The sequence below is a fragment of the Oncorhynchus nerka genome, linkage group LG7 (assembly GCF_034236695.1).
Source record: "Oncorhynchus nerka isolate Pitt River linkage group LG7, Oner_Uvic_2.0, whole genome shotgun sequence".
NCBI classification, from domain to species: Eukaryota; Metazoa; Chordata; class Actinopteri; order Salmoniformes; family Salmonidae; genus Oncorhynchus; species Oncorhynchus nerka.
This window is the reverse complement of record NC_088402.1, coordinates 6,911,224-6,935,055: the sequence shown is the minus strand read 5'-3', so window position 1 is coordinate 6,935,055 and position 23,832 is coordinate 6,911,224. Positions and strand designations below refer to the sequence as shown.

General features: G+C 44.1%; 2 protein-coding genes across 2 annotated transcripts in view; both read left to right on the top strand.

Annotated features, from left to right (window-relative positions):
* LOC115127530 (acetylcholinesterase collagenic tail peptide-like) overlaps positions 1 to 17,463 on the top strand; it is an 83,035-nt gene extending 65,572 nt beyond the window's left edge. Inside the window, exons 13-18 of the mRNA XM_065020029.1 lie at positions 6,540 to 6,636; positions 7,774 to 7,913; positions 8,137 to 8,256; positions 13,782 to 13,896; positions 15,079 to 15,181; positions 15,272 to 17,463. Of these exons, the coding sequence (XP_064876101.1) occupies positions 6,540 to 6,636; positions 7,774 to 7,913; positions 8,137 to 8,256; positions 13,782 to 13,896; positions 15,079 to 15,181; positions 15,272 to 15,341 (645 nt within the window). The 3' untranslated portion in view covers positions 15,342 to 17,463. The remainder of the gene's footprint in view (positions 1 to 6,539; positions 6,637 to 7,773; positions 7,914 to 8,136; positions 8,257 to 13,781; positions 13,897 to 15,078; positions 15,182 to 15,271) is intronic.
* Positions 17,464 to 18,175: 712 nt separating this feature from the next.
* fkbp14 (FKBP prolyl isomerase 14) lies at positions 18,176 to 23,731 on the top strand. Its single transcript, XM_065020135.1, has 4 exons — positions 18,176 to 18,505; positions 19,008 to 19,159; positions 22,715 to 22,842; positions 23,039 to 23,731. The coding sequence occupies exons 1-4, from the start codon at positions 18,234 to 18,236 to the stop codon at positions 23,195 to 23,197; spliced, it is 711 nt and encodes a 236-aa protein (XP_064876207.1). The 5' UTR covers positions 18,176 to 18,233; the 3' UTR covers positions 23,198 to 23,731.
* Positions 23,732 to 23,832: the final 101 nt, after the last annotated feature.

Sequence of the window (23,832 nt, the reverse complement as noted above, 5' to 3'; positions counted from 1 at the left end):
TAGTCGTTGTTTAGGGTTAGGGCACTAGGGGATGGAGGTGTGAGTAGATGAGATGTAGTCGTTGTTTAGGGTTAGGGCACTAGGGGATGGAGGTGAGTAGATGAGATGTTGTCGTTGTTTAGGGTTAGGGCACTAGGGGATGGAGGTGTGAGTAGATGAGATGTAGTCGTTGTTTAGGGTTAGGGCACTAGGGGATGGAGGTGTGAGTAGATGAGATGTTGTCGTTGTTTAGGGTTAGGGCACTAGGGATGGAGGTGTGAGTAGATGAGATGTAGTCGTTGTTTAGGTTAGGGCACTAGGGGATGGAGGTCTGAGTAGATGAGATGTTGTCGTTGTTTAGGGTTAGGGCACTAGGGGATGGAGGTGTGAGTAGATGAGATGTAGTCGTTGTTTAGGGTTAGGGCACTAGGGGATGGAGGTGTGAGTAGATGAGATGTAGTCGTTGTTTAGGGTTAGGGCACTAGGGGATGGAGGTGTGAGCCTAGATTGAGATGAGATGAGTCGTTGTTTAGGGTTAGGGCACTAGGGGATGGAGGTGTGAGTAGATGAGATGTAGTCGTTGTTTAGGGTTAGGGCACTAGGGGATGGAGGTGTGAGTAGATGAGATGTAGTCGTTGTTTAGGGTTAGGGCACTAGGGGATGGAGGTGTGAGTAGATGAGATGTAGTCGTTGTTTAGGGTTAGGGCACTAGGGGATGGAGGTCTGAGTAGATGAGATGTAGTCGTTGTTTAGGGTTAGGGCACTAGGGGATGGAGGTCTGAGTAGATGAGATGTTGTCGTTGTTTAGGGTTAGGGCACTAGGGGATGGAGGTGTGAGTAGATGAGATGTAGTCGTTGTTTAGGGTTAGGGCACTAGGGGATGGAGGTCTGAGTAGATGAGATGTAGTCGTTGTTTAGGGTTAGGGCACTAGTGGATGGAGGTGTGAGGAGATGAGATGTAGTCGTTGTTTAGGGTTAGGGCACTAGGGGATGGAGGTGTGAGCCTACTGGTTGGGCAGATGAGATGTTGTTTTGTTTAGGGTTAGGGCACTAGGGGATGGAGGTGTGAGTAGATGAGATGTAGTCGTTGTTTAGGGTTAGGGCACTAGGGGATGGAGGTCTGAGTAGATGAGATGTAGTCGTTGTTTAGGGTTAGGGCACTAGGGGATGGAGGTGTGAGTAGATGAGATGTAATCGTTGTTTAGGGTTAGGGCACTAGGGGATGGAGGTGTGACTGGTTGGGCAGATGAGATGTTGTCGTTGTTTAGGTTAGGGCACTAGGGGATGGAGGTGTGAGTAGATGAGATGTAGTCGTTGTTTAGGGTTAGGGCACTAGGGGATGGAGGTGTGAGTAGATGAGATGTAGTCGTTGTTTAGGGTTAGGGCACTAGGGATGGAGGTCTGAGTAGATGAGATGTTGTCGTTGTTTAGGGTTAGGGCACTAGGGGATGGAGGTGTGAGTAGATGAGATGTAGTCGTTGTTTAGGGTTAGGGCACTAGGGGATGGAGGTGTGAGTAGATGAGATGTAGTCGTTGTTTAGGGTTAGGGCACTAGGGATGGAGGTGTGATGAGATGTAGTCGTTGTTTAGGGTTAGGCACTAGGGGATGGAGAGATGAGAGATGTTGTTGTTTAGGGTTAGGGCACTAGGGGATGGAGGTGTGAGTAGATGAGATGTAGTCGTTGTTTAGGGTTAGGGCACTAGGGGATGGAGGTCTGAGTAGATGAGATGTAGTCGTTGTTTAGGGTTAGGGCACTAGGGGATGGAGGTGTGAGTAGATGAGATGTTGTCGTTGTTTAGGGTTAGGGCACTAGGGGATGGAGGTGTGAGTAGAGATGAGATGTTGTCGTTGTTTAGGGTTAGGGCACTAGGGGATGGAGGTGTGAGTAGATGAGATGTAGTCGTTGTTTAGGGTTAGGGCACTAGGGGATGGAGGTGTGAGTAGATGAGATGTAGTCGTTGTTTAGGGTTAGGGCACTAGGGGATGGAGGTCTGAGTAGATGAGATGTTGTCGTTGTTTAGGGTTAGGGCACTAGGGGATGGAGGTGTGAGTAGATGAGATGTAGTCGTTGTTTAGGTTAGGGCACTAGGGGATGGAGGTGTGAGTAGATGAGATGTAGTCGTTGTTTAGGGTTAGGGCACTAGGGGATGGAGGTGTGAGTAGATGAGATGTTTAGTCGTTGTTTAGGTTAGGGGCACTAGGGGATGGAGGTGTGAGTAGATGAGATGTAGTCGTTGTTTAGGGTTAGGGCACTAGGGATGGAGGTCTGAGTAGATGAGATGTAGTCGTTGTTTAGGGTTAGGGCACTAGGGATGGAGGTGTGAGTAGATGAGATGTAGTCGTTGTTTAGGGTTAGGGCACTAGGGATGGAGGTGAGTAGATGAGATGTTGTCGTTGTTTAGGGTTAGGGCACTAGGGGATGGAGGTGTGAGTAGATGAGATGTAGTCGTTGTTTAGGGTTAGGGCACTAGGGGATGGAGGTGTGAGTAGATGAGATGTTGTCGTTGTTTAGGGTTAGGGCACTAGGGGATGGAGGTGTGAGCCTACTGGTTGGGCAGATGAGATGAGGTCGTTGTTTAGGGTTAGGGCACTAGGGATGGAGGTGTGAGTAGATGAGATGTAGTCGTTGTTTAGGGTTAGGGCACTAGGGGATGGAGGTCTGAGTAGATGAGATGTAGTCGTTGTTTAGGGTTAGGGCACTAGGGGATGGAGGTGTGAGTAGATGAGATGTAGTCGTTGTTTAGGGTTAGGGCACTAGGGGATGGAGGTGTGAGTAGATGAGATGTTGTCGTTGTTTAGGGTTAGGGCACTAGGGGATGGAGGTCTGAGTAGATGAGATGTTGTCGTTGTTTAGGGTTAGGGCACTAGGGGATGGAGGTCTGAGTAGATGAGATGTTGTCGTTGTTTAGGGTTAGGGCACTAGGGGATGGAGGTGTGAGTAGATGAGATGTAGTCGTTGTTTAGGGTTAGGGCACTAGGGGATGGAGGTGTGAGTAGATGAGATGTAGTCGTTGTTTAGGGTTAGGGCACTAGGGGATGGAGGTCTGAGTAGATGAGATGTTGTCGTTGTTTAGGGTTAGGGCACTAGGGGATGGAGGTGTGAGTAGATGAGATGTAGTCGTTGTTTAGGGTTAGGGCACTAGGGGATGGAGGTCTGAGTAGATGAGATGTAGTCGTTGTTTAGGGTTAGGGCACTAGGGGATGGAGTTCTGAGTAGATGAGATGTTGTCGTTGTTTAGGGTTAGGGCACTAGGGGATGGAGGTGTGAGTAGATGAGATGTAGTCGTTGTTTAGGGTTAGGGCACTAGGGGATGGAGGTCTGAGTAGATGAGATGTAGTCGTTGTTTAGGGTTACGGCACTAGTGGATGGAGGTGTGAGGAGATGAGATGTAGTCGTTGTTTAGGGTTAGGGCACTAGGGGATGGAGGTGTGAGCCTACTGGTTGGGCAGATGAGATGTTGTTGTTGTTTAGGGTTAGGGCACTAGGGGACGGAGGTGTGAGTAGATGAGATGTAGTCGTTGTTTAGGGTTAGGGCACTAGGGGATGGAGGTCTGAGTAGATGAGATGTAGTCGTTGTTTAGGGTTAGGGCACTAGTGGATGGAGGTGTGAGGAGATGAGATGTAATCGTTGTTTAGGGTTAGGGCACTAGGGGATGGAGGTGTGAGCCTACTGGTTGGGCAGATGAGATGTTGTCGTTGTTTAGGGTTAGGGCACTAGGGGATGGAGGTGTGAGTAGATGAGATGTAGTCGTTGTTTAGGGTTAGGGCACTAGGGGATGGAGGTGTGAGTAGATGAGATATAGTCGTTGTTTAGGGTTAGGGCACTAGGGGATGGAGGTCTGAGTAGATGAGATGTTGTCGTTGTTTAGGGTTAGGGCACTAGGGGATGGAGGTGTGAGTAGATGAGATGTAGTCGTTGTTTAGGGTTAGGGCACTAGGGGATGGAGGTCTGAGTAGATGAGATGTAGTCGTTGTTTAGGGTTAGGGCACTAGGGGATGGAGGTCTGAGTAGATGAGATGTTGTCGTTGTTTAGGTTAGGCACTAGGGATGGAGGTGTGAGTAGATGAGATGTAGTCGTTGTTTAGGGTTAGGGCACTAGGGGATGGAGGTCTGAGTAGATGAGATGTAGTCGTTGTTTAGGGTTAGGGCACTAGTGGATGGAGGTCTGAGTAGATGAGATGTAGTCGTTGTTTAGGGTTAGGGCACTAGGGGATGGAGGTCTGAGTAGATGAGATGTTGTCGTTGTTTAGGGTTAGGGCACTAGGGGATGGAGGTGTGAGTAGATGAGATGTAGTCGTTGTTTAGGGTTAGGGCACTAGGGGATGGAGGTGTGAGTAGATGAGAGGTAGTCGTTGTTTAGGGTTAGGGCACTAGGGGATGGAGGTGTGAGCCTACTGGTTGGGCAGATGAGATGAGGTCGTTGTTTAGGGTTAGGACACTAGGGGATGGAGGTGTGAGTAGATGAGATGTAGTCGTTGTTTAGGGTTAGGGCACTAGGGGATGGAGGTGTGAGTAGATGAGATGTAGTCGTTGTTTAGGGTTAGGGCACTAGGGGATGGAGGTGTGAGTAGATGAGATGTTGTCGTTGTTTAGGGTTAGGGCACTAGGGGATGGAGGTGTTGGGCATCCTACTGGTTGGGCAGATGAGATGAGGTCGTTGTTTAGGGTTAGGCACTAGGGGATGGAGGTGTTGGGCAGCCTACTGGTTGGGCAGATGAGATGAGGTCGTTGTTTAGGGTTAGGGCACTAGGGGATGGAGGTGTGAGTAGATGAGATGTAGTCGTTGTTTAGGGTTAGGGCACTAGGGGATGGAGGTGTTGAGCAGCCTACTGGTTGGGCAAATGAGATAGTCGTTGATTTTGTGTGTGTCTGTAAGTTGTTTTTCGTATAAGTTTGTAACTGGTCTGGAATTTTTTTTTTTTATTAAAAATAATAAATGAATAAAAACCAATATCAGGGGCGTTTTTTGGGGGGAATATTTGTGAGTCTAAACTTTCCAAATGTCTACGAAACAAAATCCTACAGACAAGGTGGGATATTTGTTTGTGTCAGTAAAAATATTGATATAATAACCATCCTATCGAAGTAAACTTGTTGTGTGGCCATCCAGTTACGACTCATCAGGAAAGCATGCAGTTTATTAGGTTACAGATGAAATAATTTAGGAGGATCATGACAGGGTGACGAAAGGCCAAAGTGTCGAGTTTGATGCTCATCTCCAATAAATATCGAGGGTCTTGTTCTGGTGACGTGGCGATCGATGCTTTGGCTACCGTTTGACACGTAGTCTTCGTAGTCTTTTGGCTACCGTTTGACACGTAGTCTTCGTAGTCTTTTGGCTACCGTTTGACACGTAAAAATAATCGTAGTCTTTTGGCTACCGTTTGACACGTAAAAATAATAGTAGTCTTTTGGCTACCGTTTGACACGTAAAAATAATCGTAGTCTTTTGGCTACCGTTTGACACGTAAAAATAATCGTAGTCTTTTGGCTCCGTAATGACACGTCAAAGTGATCGTAAAACTTTTGGCTACCGTTTGACACTCTAAAAATAATCGTAGTCTTTTGGCTACCGTTTGACACGTAACTCTAGTCAGCATCGTTTGGCTAGATTGCTCACTAAAAATAACTCTAGTCTTTTGTCCATAATAATCTCATGATGTAAAACTACACGTGAACTCTAGTCAGCATCGTGCAGATAGCTCACTACACGTGAACTCTAGTCAGCATCGTGCAGATAGCTCACTACACGTGAACTCTAGTCAGCATCGTGCAGATAGCTCACTTCACGTGAACTCTAGTCAGCATCGTGCAGATAGCTCACTACACGTGAACTCTAGTCAGCATCGTGCAGATAGCTCACTACACGTGAACTCTAGTCAGCATCGTGCAGATAGCTCACTACACGTGATCTCTAGTCAGCATCGTGCAGATAGCTCACTACACGTGAACTCTAGTCAGCATCGTGCAGATAGCTCACTACACGTGAACTCTAGTCAGCATCGTGCAGATAGCTCACTACACGTGAACTCTAGTCAGCATCGTGCAGATAGCTCACTACACGTGAACTCTAGTCAGCATCGTGCAGATAGCTCACTACACGTGAACTCTAGTCAGCATCGTGCAGATAGCTCACTACACGTGAACTCTAGTCAGCATCGTGCAGATAGCTCACTCGTATGTTTTGAGACAAAAGACATCAGTGGAGTTGAAGTTCCGATGGAAATCCATTGATCTCTTATTTTTTATTCGGTACATGGGAATTTAACAGCAAAGGGTATGTGTATGTGCGCTACGTCATCACGCGCAGCCTTTAATCCGCAACAAGTCCATGTGAAGGAAACACGTCTTTGTTTTGGAAAAATGCTCATGTTGATTTCATGTGGATTTTTTTTTTGAATATTCGAATGGAAAGCTGTTGCCAATTGGATGGAAATCTGTGTCAATAGTTATGGAGGCCACTGTAGGTCACCTTGTGTGTGTGTGTGTGTGTGTGTGTGTGTGTGTGTGTGTGTGTGTGTGTGTGTGTGTGTGTGTGTGTGTGTGTGTGTGTGTAGGGTGTGAAGGGTCAGGATGGAACCCCAGGTCCAATGGGTCCTACAGGTCCTGCTGGTCCCTCTGGTCATCCTGGACCCCCTGGACTACCTGCCTCAGGTAAGCTAAGACCCCCTGGGCTACCTGCCTCAGGTAAGATAAGAACCCTGGACTACCTGCCTCAGGTAAGATAAGACCCCCTGTACTACCTGGACTACCTGCCTCAGGTAATATAAGACCCCCTGGACTACCTGGACTACCTGCCTCAGGTAAAATAAGACCCCCTGGACTACCTGCCTCAGATAAGATAAGACCCCCTGGACTACCTGGACTACCTGTCTCAGGTAATATAAGACCCCCTGGACTACCTGGACTACCTGTCTCAGGTAATATAAGACCCCCTAGACCACCTGCCTCAGGTAAGATAAGACCCCCTGGACTACCTGCCTCAGGTAAGATAAGACCCCCTGGACTACCTGTCTCAGGTAAGATAAGACCCCCTGGACCACCTGGACCACCTGCCTCAGGTAAGATAAGACCCCCTGGACCACCTGGACCACCTGCCTCAGGTAAGATAAGACCCCCTGGACCACCTGGACCACCTGCCTCAGGTAAGATAAGACCACCTGGACCACCTGCCTCAGGTAAGATAAGACCCCCTGGACTACCTGGACTACCTGCCTCAGGTAAGATAAGACCCCCTGGACCACCTGGACCACCTGCCTCAGGTAAGATAAGACCCCCTGGACCACCTGGACCACCTGCCACAGGTAAGATAAGACCACCTGGACCACCTGCCTCAGGTAAGATAAGACCCCCTGGACTACCTGGACAACCTGCCTCAGGTAAGATAAGACCCCCTGGACCACCTGGACCACCTGCCTCAGGTAAGATAAGACCACCTGGACTACCTGCCTCAGGTAAGATAAGACCCCCTGGACTACCTGGACAACCTGCCTCAGGTAAGATAAGACCCCATGGACCACCTGGACTACCTGCCTCAGGTAAGATAAGACCCCCTGGGCTACCTGCCTCAGGTAAGATAAGTCCACCTGGACTACCTGCCTCAGGTAAGATAAGACCCCCTGGACTACCTGCCTCAGGTAAGATAAGACCCCCTGGACTACCTGCCTCAGGTAAGATAAGACCCCCTGGACTACCTGCCTCAGGTAAGATAAGACCCCCTGTAGGACACAAACACACACAAATGAAAATGATTGTGTTGTGTGTTGTTATATGTGTGTTTTTCCCCTCCAGGCCTGTACCTGGTAGGGGAGAAGGGAGATAAGGGTGTAGCGGGATCTCCAGGTGTCTGTGACTGTAACACCCCTGTGGGAGTCAACGCCCCACACTACGGCATTTACACCCAACGAGGCAACTACCACAAAGTCCCCGTGGTAAAACTCTCTCTCTCTCTCACACACACTGATTTACACAGGATCTGTCCCCATCAACTTTGACCACGAAAAAAAACCTGTATTGTTAAAAGTATAGTTATCAAGTCCCTTCGTTTGAGGCATTTTCAATATTCCTGTCTTTTTCAGAGCTTTGTGAATCTCTGTACCTTTTGAATCAACACGTGTTCCTGTGTTATTTCGACTGTCTCTGGTCTCTATGTAGATCTTTGTAGTGGACAGTGAGGAGGAGTTGGATCATCTCCACACGGTCAATGCCATCGCCTTCAGGAAGGACCAGAGGTCTCTCTACTTCAAAGACAAAGATGGCTGGCAGCCCATACAGGTACTATACTATATGATACTATAAGATACTTCACTATACTATAAGATACTACACTATACTATACGATACTACACTATACTATACGATACTATAAGATACTTCACTATACTATAAGATACTACACTATACTATACGATACTATAAGATACTTCACTATACTGTAAGATACTACACTATACTATACGATACACTATACTATATGATACTATAAGATACTACACTATAGGATACAAATACACTAAGAAACTGTTGCAAGATACTATAAGTTACTACACTATACTATGAGCACTTACTATACGATACTATGAGATACTGTTGTTACTAGTGGGCCTTACTACACTTCTGTTGTTACAGTGGGCCTTAATGAATAGGAGCCTGTACTATTACAGTGGGCCTTACTATAAATACTACCCTGTTGTTACACTATACCTTACTGAATAGGATTCTGTTACTTACAGTATAAGTCTTAATGAATAGGAGCCTGTTGTTACAGTGGGCCTTAATGATACCCTCACTATACTATAAGATACTACCTATACTATACGATACTATAAGATACAGTGGGACCTACACTAATGAATATGAGATAGGAGCCCTGTTGTTACAGTGGGCACTATAATAAGATACTACACTATACTATACGTACAGTGGATACTTAATGAATATAAGATATTTCCCTGATACTACACTATACAGTGGGCCTTAATGAACTATAAGATACCTATACTATAAGATACTACACTATACTGTACAATACTATAAGATACTTTACATACTATAAGAACTAGGACTATACTGTACGATACTATAAGATACTTCCTTACTATAAGATACTACACTATACCTGGATACTTTACATACTATAAGATACTACACTATACTATACGATACTATAAGATACTTTGTATACTATAAGATACTACACTATACTATACGATACTATAAGATACTTCACTATACTGTTACAGTGGGCTATTAAAATACACTAAGAAACTGTTGCAAGATGTTTGGTGACAGTGGGCCTTAAGGATAGGACCCTGTTGTTACAGTGGGCCTTACTGAATAGGATTCTGTTGTTACAGTGGGCCTTAATGAATAGGAGCCTGTTGTTACAGTGGGCCTTAATGAATAGGACCCTGTTGTTACAGTGGGCCTTACTGAATAGGATTCTGTTGTTACAGTGGGCCTTAAAGAATAGGAGCCTGTTGTTACAGTGGGCCTTAATGAATAGGACCCTGTTATTACAGTGGGCCTTAATGAATAGGATTCTGTTGTTACAGTGGGCCTTAATGAATAAGACCCTGTTGTTACAGTGGGCCTTAATGAATAGGAGCCTGTTGTTACAGTGGGCCTTAATGAATAGCACCCTGTTGTTACAGTGGGCCTTAATGAATAGCACCCTGTTGTTACAGTGGGCCTTAATGAATAGGAGCCTGTTATTACAGTGGGCCTTAATGAATAGGAGCCTGTTGTTACAGTGGGCCTTAATGAATAGGAGCCTGTTGTTACAGTGGGCCTTAATGAATAGGACCCTGTTGTTACAGTGGGCCTTAATGAATAGGACCCTGTTATTACAGTGGGCCTTAATGAATAGGAGCCTGTTATTACAGTGGGCCTTAATGAATAGGACCCTGTTGTTACAGTGGGCCTTAATGAATAGGACCCTGTTGTTACAGTGGGCCTTAATGAATAGGACCCTGTTATTACAGTGGGCCTTAATGAATAGGACCCTGTTATTACAGTGGGCCTTATTGAATAGGAGCCTGTTGTTACAGTGGGCCTTAATGAATAGGATTATGTTGTTACAGTGGGCCTTAATGAATAGGACTCTGTTGTTACAGTGGGCCTTAAAGAATAGGACCCTGTTGTTACAGTGGGCCTTAATGAATAGGACCCTGTTGTTACAGTGGGCCTTAATGAATAGGAGCCTGTTATTACAGTGGGCCTTAATGAATAGGACCCTGTTGTTACAGTGGGCCTTAATGAATATGATCCTGTTGTTACAGTAGGCCTTAATGAATAGGATCCTGTTGTTACAGTGGGCCTTAATGAATAGGACCCTGTTGTTACAGTGGGCCTTAATGAATAGGAGCCTGTTATTACAGTGGGCCTTAATGAATAGGACCCTGTTGTTACAGTGGGCCTTAATGAATAGGAGCCTGTTGTTACAGTGGGCCTTAATGAATAGGAGCCTGTTGTTACAGTGGGCCTTAATGAATATGATCCTGTTGTTACAGTTGGCCTTAATGAATAGGATCCTGTTGTTACAGTGGGCCTTAATGAATAGGACCCTGTTGTTACAGTGGGCCTTAATGAATAGGAGCCTGTTATTACAGTGGGCCTTAATGAATAGGAGCCTATTGTTACAGTGGGCCTTAATGAATAGGACCCTGTTGTTACAGTGGGCCTTAAAGAATATGACCCTGTTGTTACAGTGGGCCTTAATGAATAGGACCCTGTTGTTACAGTGGGCCTTAATGAATAGGACTCTGTTGTTACAGTGGGCCTTAAAGAATAGGACCCTGTTGTTACAGTGGGCCTTAAAGAATAGGACCCTGTTGTTACAGTGGGCCTTAATGAATAGGACCCTGTTGTTACAGTGGGCCTTAATGAATAGGAGCCTGTTGTTACAGTGGGCCTTAATGAATAGGACCCTGTTGTTACAGTGGGCCTTAATGAATAGGACCCTGTTGTTACAGTGGGCCTTAATGAATAGGACCCTGTTGTTACAGTGGGCCTTAATGAATAGGACCCTGTTGTTACAGTGGGCCTTAATGAATAGGACCCTGTTGTTACAGTGGGCCTTAATGAATAGGACCCTGTTGTTACAGTGGGCCTTAATGAATAGGACCCTGTTGTTACAGTGGGCCTTAATGAATAGGACCCTGTTGTTACAGTGGGCCTTAATGAATAGGAGCCTGTTGTTACAGTGGGCCTTAATGAATAGGACCCTGTTGTTACAGTGGGCCTTAATGAATAGGAGCCTGTTATTACAGTGGGCCTTAATGAATAGGACCCTGTTGTTACAGTGGGCCTTAATGAATAGGAGCCTGTTATTACAGTGGGCCTTAATGAATAGGACCCTGTTGTTACAGTGGGCCTTAAAGAATAGGACCCTGTTGTTACAGTGGGCCTTAATGAATAGGATTCTGTTGTTACAGTGGGCCTTAATGAATAGGAGCCTGTTATTACAGTGGGCCTTAATGAATAGGACCCTGTTGTTACAGTGGGCCTTAATGAATAGGAGCCTGTTATTACAGTGGGCCTTAATGAATAGGACCCTGTTGTTACAGCGGGCCTTAATGAATAGGACCCTGTTGTTACAGTGGGCCTTAATGAATAGGACCCTGTTGTTACAGTGGGCCTTAATGAATAGGAGCCTGTTATTACAGTGGGCCTTAATGAATAGGACCCTGTTGTTACAGTGGGCCTTAATGAATAGGACCCTGTTGTTACAGTGGGCCTTAATGAATAGGACCCTGTTGTTACAGTGGGCCTTAATGAATAGGAGCCTGTTATTACAGTGGGCCTTAATGAATAGGACCCTGTTGTTACAGTGGGCCTTAATGAATAGGACCCTGTTGTTACAGTGGGCCTTAATGAATAGGACCCTGTTGTTACAGTGGGCCTTAATGAATAGGACCCTGTTGTTACAGTGGGCCTTAATGAATAGGACCCTGTTGTTACAGTGGGCCTTAATGAATAGGAACCTGTTATTACAGTGGGCCTTAATGAATAGGACCCTGTTGTTACAGTGGGCCTTAATGAATAGGAGCCTGTTGTTACAGTGGGCCTTAATGAATAGGACCCTGTTGTTACAGTGGGCCTTAATGAATAGGACCCTGTTGTTACAGTGGGCCTTAATGAATAGGAGCATGTTGTTACAGTGGGCCTTAATGAATAGGATTCTGTTGTTACAGTGGGCCTTAATGAATAGGACCCTGTTGTTACAGTGGGCCTTAATGAATAGGACCCTGTTGTTACAGTGGGCCTTAATGAATAGGACCCTGTTGTTACAGTGGGCCTTAATGAATAGGACCCTGTTGTTACAGTGGGCCTTAATGAATAGGAGCCTGTTGTTACAGTGGGCCTTAATGAATAGGACCCTGTTGTTACAGTGGGCCTTAATGAATAGGACCCTGTTGTTACAGTGGGCCTTAATGAATAGGAGCCTGTTATTACAGTGGGCCTTAATGAATAGGACCCTGTTGTTACAGTGGGCCTTAATGAATAGGACCCTGTTGTTACAGTGGGCCTTAATGAATAGGACCCTGTTGTTACAGTGGGCCTTAATGAATAGGACCCTGTTGTTACAGTGGGCCTTAATGAATAGGACCCTGTTGTTACAGTGGGCCTTAATGAATAGGACCCTGTTGTTACAGTGGGCCTTAATGAATAGGACCCTGTTGTTACAGTGGGCCTTAATGAATAGGACCCTGTTGTTACAGTGGGCCTTAATGAATAGGACCCTGTTGTTACAGTGGGCCTTAATGAATAGGACCCTGTTGTTACAGTGGGCCTTAATGAATAGGACCCTGTTGTTACAGTGGGCCTTAATGAATAGGAGCCTGTTGTTACAGTGGGCCTTAATGAATAGGACCCTGTTGTTACAGTGGGCCTTAATGAATAGGACCCTGTTGTTACAGTGGGCCTTAATGAATAGGAGCCTGTTGTTACAGTGGGCCTTAATGAATAGGACCCTGTTGTTACAGTGGGCCTTAATGAATAGGACCCTGTTGTTACAGTGGGCCTTAATGAATAGGACCCTGTTGTTACAGTGGGCCTTAATGAATAGGACCCTGTTATTACAGTGGGCCTTAATGAATAGGACCCTGTTGTTACAGTGGGCCTTAATGAATAGGACCCTGTTGTTACAGTGGGCCTTAATGAATAGGACCCTGTTGTTACAGTGGGCCTTAATGAATAGGAGCCTGTTGTTACAGTGGGCCTTAATGAATAGGACCCTGTTGTTACAGTGGGCCTTAATGAATAGGACCCTGTTGTTACAGTGGGCCTTAATGAATAGGAGCCTGTTATTACAGTGGGCCTTAATGAATAGGACCCTGTTGTTACAGTGGGCCTTAATGAATAGGAGCCTGTTATTACAGTGGGCCTTAATGAATAGGACCCTGTTGTTACAGTGGGCCTTAATGAATAGGACCCTGTTGTTACAGTGGGCCTTAATGAATAGGAGCCTGTTGTTACAGTGGGCCTTAATGAATAGGACCCTGTTGTTACAGTGGGCCTTAATGAATAGGACCCTGTTGTTACAGTGGGCCTTAATGAATAGGACCCTGTTGTTACAGTGGGCCTTAATGAATAGGACCCTGTTGTTACAGTGGGCCTTAATGAATAGGAGCCTGTTATTACAGTGGGCCTTAATGAATAGGACCCTGTTGTTACAGTGGGCCTTAATGAATAGGAGCCTGTTGTTACAGTGGGCCTTAATGAATAGGATTCTGTTGTTACAGTGGGCCTTAATGAATAGGAGCCTGTTGTGTAAACTGTGTTGGTTGCCCTTCCAGGCTCTCCAGTCGACAGAGAAGGTTCCGGAACGGGTGGGTGTGTGTGGGGACGGACTGGTGCAGAACGGAGAGGAGTGTGATGATGGAAACAACGTCGTCACAGATGCCTGTCTCAGTAGGTCTCACACACACACACACACACACACACACACAGACAACACACACTGAGAATCACACACACACACACACACAGACAGCACACACTGAGAATCACACACACACACACAGACAACACACACTGAGAATCACACACACACAGACAACACACACTGAGAATCACACACACACACACACACACACAGACAACACACACTGAGAATCACACACACACAGACAACACACACTGAGAATCACACACACACACGCAGACAATACACACTGAGCATCACACACACACACTCAGACAGACACACACACTGAGAATCACACACACACACACACACACACTGAGAATCACATACACACACGCAGCCAACACACACACTGAGAATCACACACACACACTCAGACAGACACACACACTGAGAATCACACACACACAGACAGAAACACACACACTGAGAATCACACACACACACAGACACAAACACACACACTGAGAATCACACACACACACAGACAGAAACACACACACTGAGAATCACACACACACACAGACAGAAACACACACACTGAGAACACACACACACACACACACACACTGAGATTCACACACACACACACACACACACACACTGAGAATCACACACACACATTAGCCTCAAGCCTTCTATCCAAACATACAATGACAGAGGAGAAAAATAGGGACATAGAGACTGTTACAGTTACATCATCGGTGTTCCCTCGCTTTCCGTCAGCCTGTCACTATTTCTCCCACTTAATTCAATTAATGCGAAATCAGCATCAACGTAATGCATTGGGGTGCCAAAGCAATTAAACAATCTCTCTCTCGCTCACGCCCTCTTACTGCCTTCTCTCTCTCTCTCTCTCTCTCTCCTCCTCCTCTCTCTTCCTCTCTCTCTCTCTCTCTCTCTCTCTCTTCTCTCTCTCCTCCCTCTCCCTCTCTCTCTCTCTCTCTCTCTCTCTCTCTCTCCTCCTCCTCTCTCTTCCTCTCTCTCTCTCTCTCTCTCTCTTCTCTCTCTCCTCCCTCTCCCTCTCTCTCTCTCTCTCTATCTCTCTCTTCTCTCTCTCTCCTCCTCTCTCTCCCTCTCTCTCTCTCTCTTCTCTCTCCTCCCTCTCCCTCCCTCTCCCTCTCTCTCTCTCTCTCTCTCTCTCTCTCTCTCTCTCTTCCTTGTAGATTGTAGGTGGGCGTACTGTGGAGATGGATATCGTCATGAGGGCCTGGAGGAGTGTGATGGAAATGACTTTGGTTACCAGACCTGCACATCATATCTCCCTGGGTATGTTCCTTCTACACACACACACACACACACACACACACACACACACACACACACACACCTGTTATAATGCGTCATCTCTCGTTTAAGGTCTTTTGGCCATCTCAGATGTACTGGGTCCTGTTCCATCGATTCTACTGGTTGCAAATACTTCACCTGAGCCAATGAGAAGATGGCAGCATTGCAGTATTACCAATTGTGATTGGTCCACCTTCAGCGAGCCTCTCCTTGTTGTGGTCTATACTTCAGCTCTGTTCTGGAGTATTCCGTAAAGAAGATTAGGGGGGGGGGGACACACCGTAGCTCAAATATGACAGACTGTGTGTACCTATGAAAAACTCAAACATTTTTCCTCTAAGCTACTATTGGGGGACAGCTTTGGCCACGGGAGACCCCTTGTATTGTGTCTGGATGGGGTGTGGCTCGCATGACTATGGCTGTGTTGACTGTTCTCGTGACTCTACGCTGGTACCTCTGGCTGTAGCACTGTTTAAGGAATGTTAAAAAAAACACTGGTGCTAATTGGGCAATATGTGTAAGGTATACAGGAAGTTATACAGGAAGTTATACAGGGGAAGTTATACAGGAAGTTATACAGAAAGTTATACAGTATGATTGTAATGTGTATAAGCTCAAATATCGCAGTAAAGTTAAGCTTGATTGTTTCAACATCCATTTGACATGCGTCTCGACAACAAAACAAAAACAAATTGTTTCAACATCCATTTGACATGCGTCTCGACAACAAAACAAAAACAAATTGTTTCAACATCCATTTGACATGCGTCTCGACAACAAAACAAAAACAAATTGTTTCAACATCCATTTGACATGCGTCTCGACAACAAAACAAAAACAAACAAAAAGATGTGTTTTAACCATGTCCAGCACGTAGCTATAGCAACCTCGGAACGCCTGTAATGAATTTACACTGATAGTCAAATGTGACGGAGCCGTTGACTGTTAATTCAATGATGGTCTCTTTTACCAGTCCTCTGCAGAGTGAGTAAAGAGGCATTCGGTCACTGTAGCTTCCTCACTACGCACTTAAAGGTGCAAAAGATGGAACCGAATAAAGCTATTAAAAGCGATGCCATAGAGGAACCATTTTACAGTCTCTGAAGAGAAATACGTGGTGTGGTTCCAAAAGCAGAAATGTTTTGGCCCCTCCAGGACCCGGGATTGAATAGCCCTGCTGTAGAGTTTTAAGGACTTATTTGCATATTTCACAATGTGGCTTTTGAGTGAATTTTAGGTACCATTACCACCCATTACTTTGTTTTCTAGTGACAGAGACATTTATTTTATTTTTTTTTGCAGTTTTTCATTTTCTGTCCTGTAGCCTTCACCAGGTGAGAGTCAAAGTGAATATGTCATTATTCATTATTTTAAACCTAATAACAGTGGCCTGAAATTTGTCGTTTACAGGCCACATTAAGCCTGCAAGTCACATTATGCTGGTTTGCCAGATGTTGTGTAATTCCTATTGGAATCCAGCCAGACTGGATATATTCAACATGTAGAGGTTTTTATTCACCCACAACCTGCATTCAGAATGACTGCCAGTGTTGAAAAGAAAAATACATGAGACTATCTTAAACATATAAACTGGGACATCAATTTCAGTAACGGGTGCAATAAATCCAAGTAACAGATTGGAATTGTTTAGAAAAATGCTTTTATTTATATTGAACTAACATCAGATTGATGAATCAATGAATGTACATGCATAGATATTGAAACAAACCATTTCAAAAATCTAACTGCAATAGAGAATGCTGGGAAATATGGTAATGATGGGAGTGGTTTTGAAAGGGACACAGCTGCAGGCTTCCATACATTTTCAAGAACCTTGTAGGATTCTGAAGAACCATTTGATGCCACGTCAAGAACCCCACACTTCACTCATAGGTTATTTTAGCGGGTAAGAGCTCTCCAAGGAACCTTAAGAGCTGAGGTAGAACCATTTTTAAGAACCTTCATCTTTTTCAGCATTTAAGAAAGAGTACTATTCAGCCAACATTGTCTTTCCAAAGAAGTGTCTGATACTTTATTTATGCAAATTAGGAGTGTGTAAATAGCTCTGCTTGACGTATTTAATCTTTAATTAATTGAGAACAAATGATATCTTACGATAAAGACCTATTTGTATTTATATACTATAATGCTTGTGTCTAGGGTCTACTGTATGTACTACTGTAGGGTCTACTGTATGTACTACTGTAGGGTCTACTGTATGTACTACTGTAGGGTCTACTGTATGTACTACTGTAGGGTCTACTGTAGGGTCTACTGTAGTGTCTACTGTAGGGTCTACTGTATGTAGGGTCTACTGTAGTGTCTACTGTCTGTATGTACTACTGTAGGGTCTACTGTAGGGTCTACTGTAGGGTCTACTGTAGTGTCTACTGTAGGGTCTACTGTATGTACTACTGTAGGGTCTACTGTAGTGTCTGTCTACTGTAGAGTATAACTGTTGATGCTCTGGTCTACTGCAGAGTAGGACTGCTGATTGCTATGTACAATCATTTTAGCCTTTTAGCCACAATATGTATTTATACATTGTGTGAATTATAGTGTGTTTATGGGCTATTTTATAAAACAATCGGATATCGAACTGTAGCCATTGATGAAGTATGTGAATGTTACACTAGCATGATATAAATTCAATAACACACATTGTTTCATCTCTCTCGATATAAAGTTACATTTAACCAGCTTTTGCCAAAATGAGTAGGTGATGGTCTGTTTATTATTTGTCTACCTGAGAAATGTGAGTTAAAATAAAATAAAAAGTTAATCGAAGTTTCAAAATGCATCCACGTATTGTTCATCTGTTTATCTTTCACGTGTCTTTAATCATTTGAAAGCTTCGACATTGATACTTTGAAAGACAGATCATTATTCTACGGAACTGAGAGACAACAGATCCGCCCTGAAGGCGCGGAATATGCAAATATACAACCAATCAAACGTACACTTCCTGTAACAGCTTGCATGATGAAACGTCACTTGCCACGTCTTGACACTGCGGGCGCGCTTGTTCCAGTGAATGGCAAGTTCTACAAGTTTTGAACAAATATCTTTTCTCCTATCGACACCTATAATTTTTGCTAATATCAGTTCTGAAATGTTCCTGGTTTGTTTGAGCTGGTTTTGCACTTCGCTGCTAGTGTTCGTCAGTGCAGGGAAACTTCCAGAGGCCGAAGTAAAAATCACAGTTCTGCACAAACCTTTCCTCTGTCATCGCAAGTCGAAGTACGGAGACATTCTGCTGGTCCACCATGAAGGATATCTTCAAAATGGAACTAAGTTTCATTCCAGGTTAGTTTGTTATGAAAACAACAATTGAAGGAAGCGTTTCCTGAACCTAGAAACGGTCAGATACATGTTTTTGCTGCTGTCTTAAAAAATAAAGTGTGTGTGTGTGTGTGTGTGTGTGTGTGTGTGTGTGTGTGTGTGTGTGTGTGTGTGTGTGTGTGTGTGTGTGATGTTTGTATGTGTGTGTGTGTGTGTATGTGTGTGATGTTTGTATGTATGTATGTATGTATGTATGTATGTATGTGTGGTGTGTGTGTGTATGTGCGGTATGTGTGTGTATGTGTGTGTGTGGTGTATGCATGTATGTATGTATGTGTGTGGTGTATGTATGTGTGTGTGTGTGGTGTATGTATGTGTGGTGTATGTGTGGTGTGTGTACGGTGTGTGTGGTGTATGTATGTGTATGTATGTATGGTGTGTGTGTGTGGTGTATGTATGTATGTGTGTGTGGTGTATGTATGTGTGTGTGGTGTGTGTGTGTGTGTGTGTGTGTGTGTGTTTCCAGCTACTCCCAGGGAGACAAGCAGCCTGTCTGGTTCACACTGGGCATTAAAGAGGTGATAAAGGGATGGGACAAAGGCCTGCAGGGGATGTGTGCTGGAGAGAAGAGACGCCTCGTCGTACCTCCTGCCCTCGCTTACGGCAAGGAGGGGAAAGGTACACACACACACACACACATACCACACACATAACACACACACACACATATCACATACACCACACACACATAACACACACACCACACACACACACCACACACACACACATACCACACACATACACACACACATAACACACACACACACACATACATACACACATACACACACATACCACACACACACACATACATACACACACACACATACACACACATACACCACACACATACACACACACACACACACACTGTACTAAAGTTACTTCACTGCAATGTACATAGATGACACCACCCTGAATGGCACTAATGAACTTCATCTGTCTCCTCTACGGCACCGTTGTAGGATAGAAACGATGCCTAAAGGTTGTACTACTAACTACTGCTCTGAGACGGCTTCCCAACGTGGAGCATTGGGAAGCATGTGAACGATGCTGTGAACGATGCTGTGAGCATCGCTGTGAGCATGTGAACGATGCTGTGAGCATGTGAACGATGCTGTGAGCATGTGAACGATGCTGTGAGCGATGCTGTGAGCATGTGAACGATGCTGTGAGCATGTGAACGATGCTGTGAGCGATGCTGTGAGCATGTGAACGATGCTGTGAGCATGTGAACGATGCTGTGAGCATGTGAACGATGCTGTGAGCGATGCTGTGAGCATGTGAACGATGCTGTGAGCATGTGAGCGATGCTGTGCTTTGCCCTGGTAAGCCCACTACCTAACCCACACCTACTTCTGTGCTTCAGTTATAGCCTGAATCACTTTACAACACTTTGTTACTTCAAGAATGTTCCAGTGTTGGCACATCTTGGGTGTGTGCATCTTTATTAGTCTTGGTGTGTTTTCACATATAGTCCTTCACTTCACCTATCTTGTGGTCCGTGTCCTCTTTGCATTCACATTGCTATGTTTTAGAAAGGAACCAAGATATTTTTCCAACATTCACTCAATGCACTCTGGGTTTTTGCTAAGTGCAGGACAAGCCATTTCATCAGAATGTTATCCGACAGCTAGATAAATATACAGATAGATAAATATATAGCTAGATAAATATACAGCTAGATAAATATATAGCTAGATAAATATACAGCTAGATAAATATATAGCTAGATAAATATATAGCTAGATAAATATATAGCTAGATAAATATATAGCTAGATAAATATACAGCTAGATAGATAGATAATATATAGATAGATAAATATATAGAGATAAATATAATATATAGATAGATAGATATACAGAGAGATAAATATAATATATAGATAGATATAAATATACAGAGATAAATATAATATATAGCTAGATAGATATACAGATAGATAAATATAATATATAGATAGATAAATATACAGATAGATAAATATAATATATAGCTAGATAGATATACAGATAGATAAATATAATATATAGATAGATAGATATACAGAGATAAATATAATATATAGCTAGATAGATATACAGATAGATAAATATAATATATAGCTAGATAGATATACAGATAGATAAATATAATATATAGATAGATAGATATACAGATAGATAAATATAATATATAGCTAGATAGATATACAGATAGATAAATATAATATATAGCTAGATAGATATACAGATAGATATTCCTTCTTACATTTTAGAAGCTACTAGATTGCATTTATCAGAAGATACAAATAATATTTACATGTTAATAGTAAGGGAATAAATAGGAGAAGAATAACTGCAGATAACATAATGCTGTTATTGAAAATTGTATACCCAATGTAGGCTACTTACTGCCCCTTTTAAGAGCTTGATGTTATAACCTACCTTTCATGTTGTGATTCATGTCTTCTCACACTACTCAAACCCAACAGTGGAATAAACTGCTGATGAGTCTCTTAGCCTTTAGCGTTTCACTGTAAGGTCTGTCTATACCTGTTGTATTCGGCGCATGTGATCAATACAATTTGATTTGATCACATAGTACAAACAATCTGAAACGAACCTGGACATTCGCTCTTTTGTGACACCGATTTGAGGGGTTTATGTCAGAAGTCTAGTGGGAGGGGTTTATGTCAGTAGTCTAGTGGGAGGGGTTTATGTCAGAAGTCTAGTGGGAGGGGTTTATGTCAGAAGTCTAGTGGGAGGGGTTTATGTCAGAAGTCTAGTGGGAGGGTTTATGTCAGAAGTCTAGTGGGAGGGGTTTATGTCAGTAGTCTAGTGGGAGGGGTTTATGTCAGAAGTCTAGTGGGAGTGGTTTATGTCAGTAGTCTAGTGGGAGGGGTTTATGTCAGAAGTCTAGTGGGAGGGTTTATGTCAGAAGTCTAGTGGGAGGGGTTTATGTCAAAGTCTAGTGGGAGGGGTTTATGTCAGTAGTCTAGTGGGAGGGGTTTATGTCAGTAGTCTAGTGGGAGGGGTTTATGTCAGAAGTCTAGTGGGAGGGGTTTATGTCAGAAGTCTAGTGGGAGGAGTTTATGTCAGAAGTCTAGTGGGAGGGGTTTATGTCAGAAGTCTAGTGGGAGGAGTTTATGTCAGAAGTCTAGTGGGAGGGGTTTATGTAAGAAGTCTAGTGGGAGGGGTTTATGTCAGAAGTCTAGTGGGAGGGGTTATGTCAGAAGTCTAGTGGGAGGGGTTTATGTCAGAAGTCTAGTGGGAGTGGTTTATGTCAGAGTTCTAGTGGGAGGGGTTTATGTCAGAAGTCTAGTGGGAGGGTTTATGTAAGAAGTCTAGTGGGAGGGTTTATGTCAGAAGTCTAGTGGGAGGGGTTTATGTCAGAAGTCTAGTGGGAGGGGTTTATGTCAGAAGTCTAGTGGGAGGGGTTTATGTCAGAAGTCTAGTGGGAGGGTTTATGTCAGAAGTCTAGTGGGAGGGGTTTATGTCAGAAGTCTAGTGGGAGGGGTTTGTCAGGGAAAACTGTTGCAGTAGTCTAGTGGGAGGGGTTATGTCAGTAGTTTAGTGGGAGGGGTTAATGTCAGTAGTCTAGTGGGAGGGGTTTACATCAGTAGTCTAGTGGGAGGGGTTTGTCAGGGAAAACTGTGTTGCAGTAGTCTAGTGGGAGGGGTTATGACAGTAGTTTAGTGGGAGGGGTTAATGTCAGTAGTCTAGTGGGAGGGGTTTATATCAGTCTAGTGGGAGGGGTTATGACAGTAGTTTAGTGGGAGGGGTTAATGTCAGTAGTCTAGTGGGAGGGGTTATGACAGTAGTCTGTGTGGTACGGGAATACATTCTCCTAAAAAGGGAACCGGACCAGATAATTCAAGAGAACCGAACTCAGACCACCTATTGAGATGGTCTCAGTTCGGTTCACCTCTGGGGCTCTTTTGTGTGTTCACAAAAAACATTCTGAAAGGGACAAAGTCTGAAAACACCCTGACATGGCTTCCTCTCCTTGTCTCCTTTCCTTGGTCCACTCTTACTGGTTTAGGTGAAAGAAACATCCTGGATTAGGTTTTCTTCAGCTGTCCCTTCCTTTTAGAACAAATATAATTTTGTATGTATCAGAACTGAGTCCCGGCCTAGCATTCCAGTGACCTCCGATCCTGATGTTGTGACCCCTGAACTCTGACCTCAGGTAAGATCCCACCGGAGAGCACCCTGACTTTTAACATCGAGGTGATGGAGATCAGGAATGGACCCAGGTCACATGAATCCTTTCAGGAAATGGACCTCAACGATGACTGGAAACTCTCCAAGGACGAGGCGAGAGCACACACACACACACACACACAGTAACATTATGCTGTCTGGCATACTTAAACAACGTTAAATGGATCTTCTCTCTGTTACACACACAGACTGTTTGTTCACACTTATACCATGTGAAGGAATTCTCTCTCTCTGTCACACACACACACCTTACTTTATGTCCTGACTGCATACTCCCTTTTCCTCCCAGGTGAAGGAGTACCTGAGGAAGGAGTTTCAGCGTCATGGTTACCCTCCCAACGACACCCATCATGAGCAGATGGTGGAGGACATCTTTAAGAAGGAGGATGAGAACGAGGATGGCTTCATCTCCTCCAGAGAGTTCACCTACAAACACGATGAACTTTAACCTCTGACCTAATCCTCTATACTTTTTTTTCTGGTCAGGTCAAACTTGGGAGGTCTTAGTCCTATTTCTGTTCTAGGATCAGTTTATGTTCACCATATTAGACGGCGTAGAACATAGGAAACTGACCTTAGATCAGTGTTAAAGGGGAAACGTCATCTTACATCAGTCCAAAACGGAGTCGGGTTACATCAACATGATATAATCATTCTTTATATTAGACAAGCTGTGTGTGTGATGCTGTGTGTGTGTGTGTGTGTGTGTGTGTGTGTCTGTGTGTGTGTGTGTGTGTGTGTGTGTGTCTGTGTGTGTGTGTGTGTGTGTGTGTCTGTGTGTGTGTGTGTGTGTGTGTGTGTGTGTGTGTCTGTGTGTGTGTGTGTGTGTGTGTCTGTGTGTGTGTGTGTGTCTGTGTGTGTGTGTGTGTGTGTCTGTGTGTGTGTGTGTGTCTGTGTGTGTGTGTGTGTGTCTGTGTTTGTGATATTTTTGGTTAAAGTTTATTTTAAACGTTTGTTAATAAAAACTGCTTATGAACCATTATTGAATATTTGGTTAAATTTTGTTCAACTGTTTAAGGCTCCTTTTGTTTTATATCTACAAGAACCTCTCCAGAGATCTATAAATGTAAAACATTGATCACA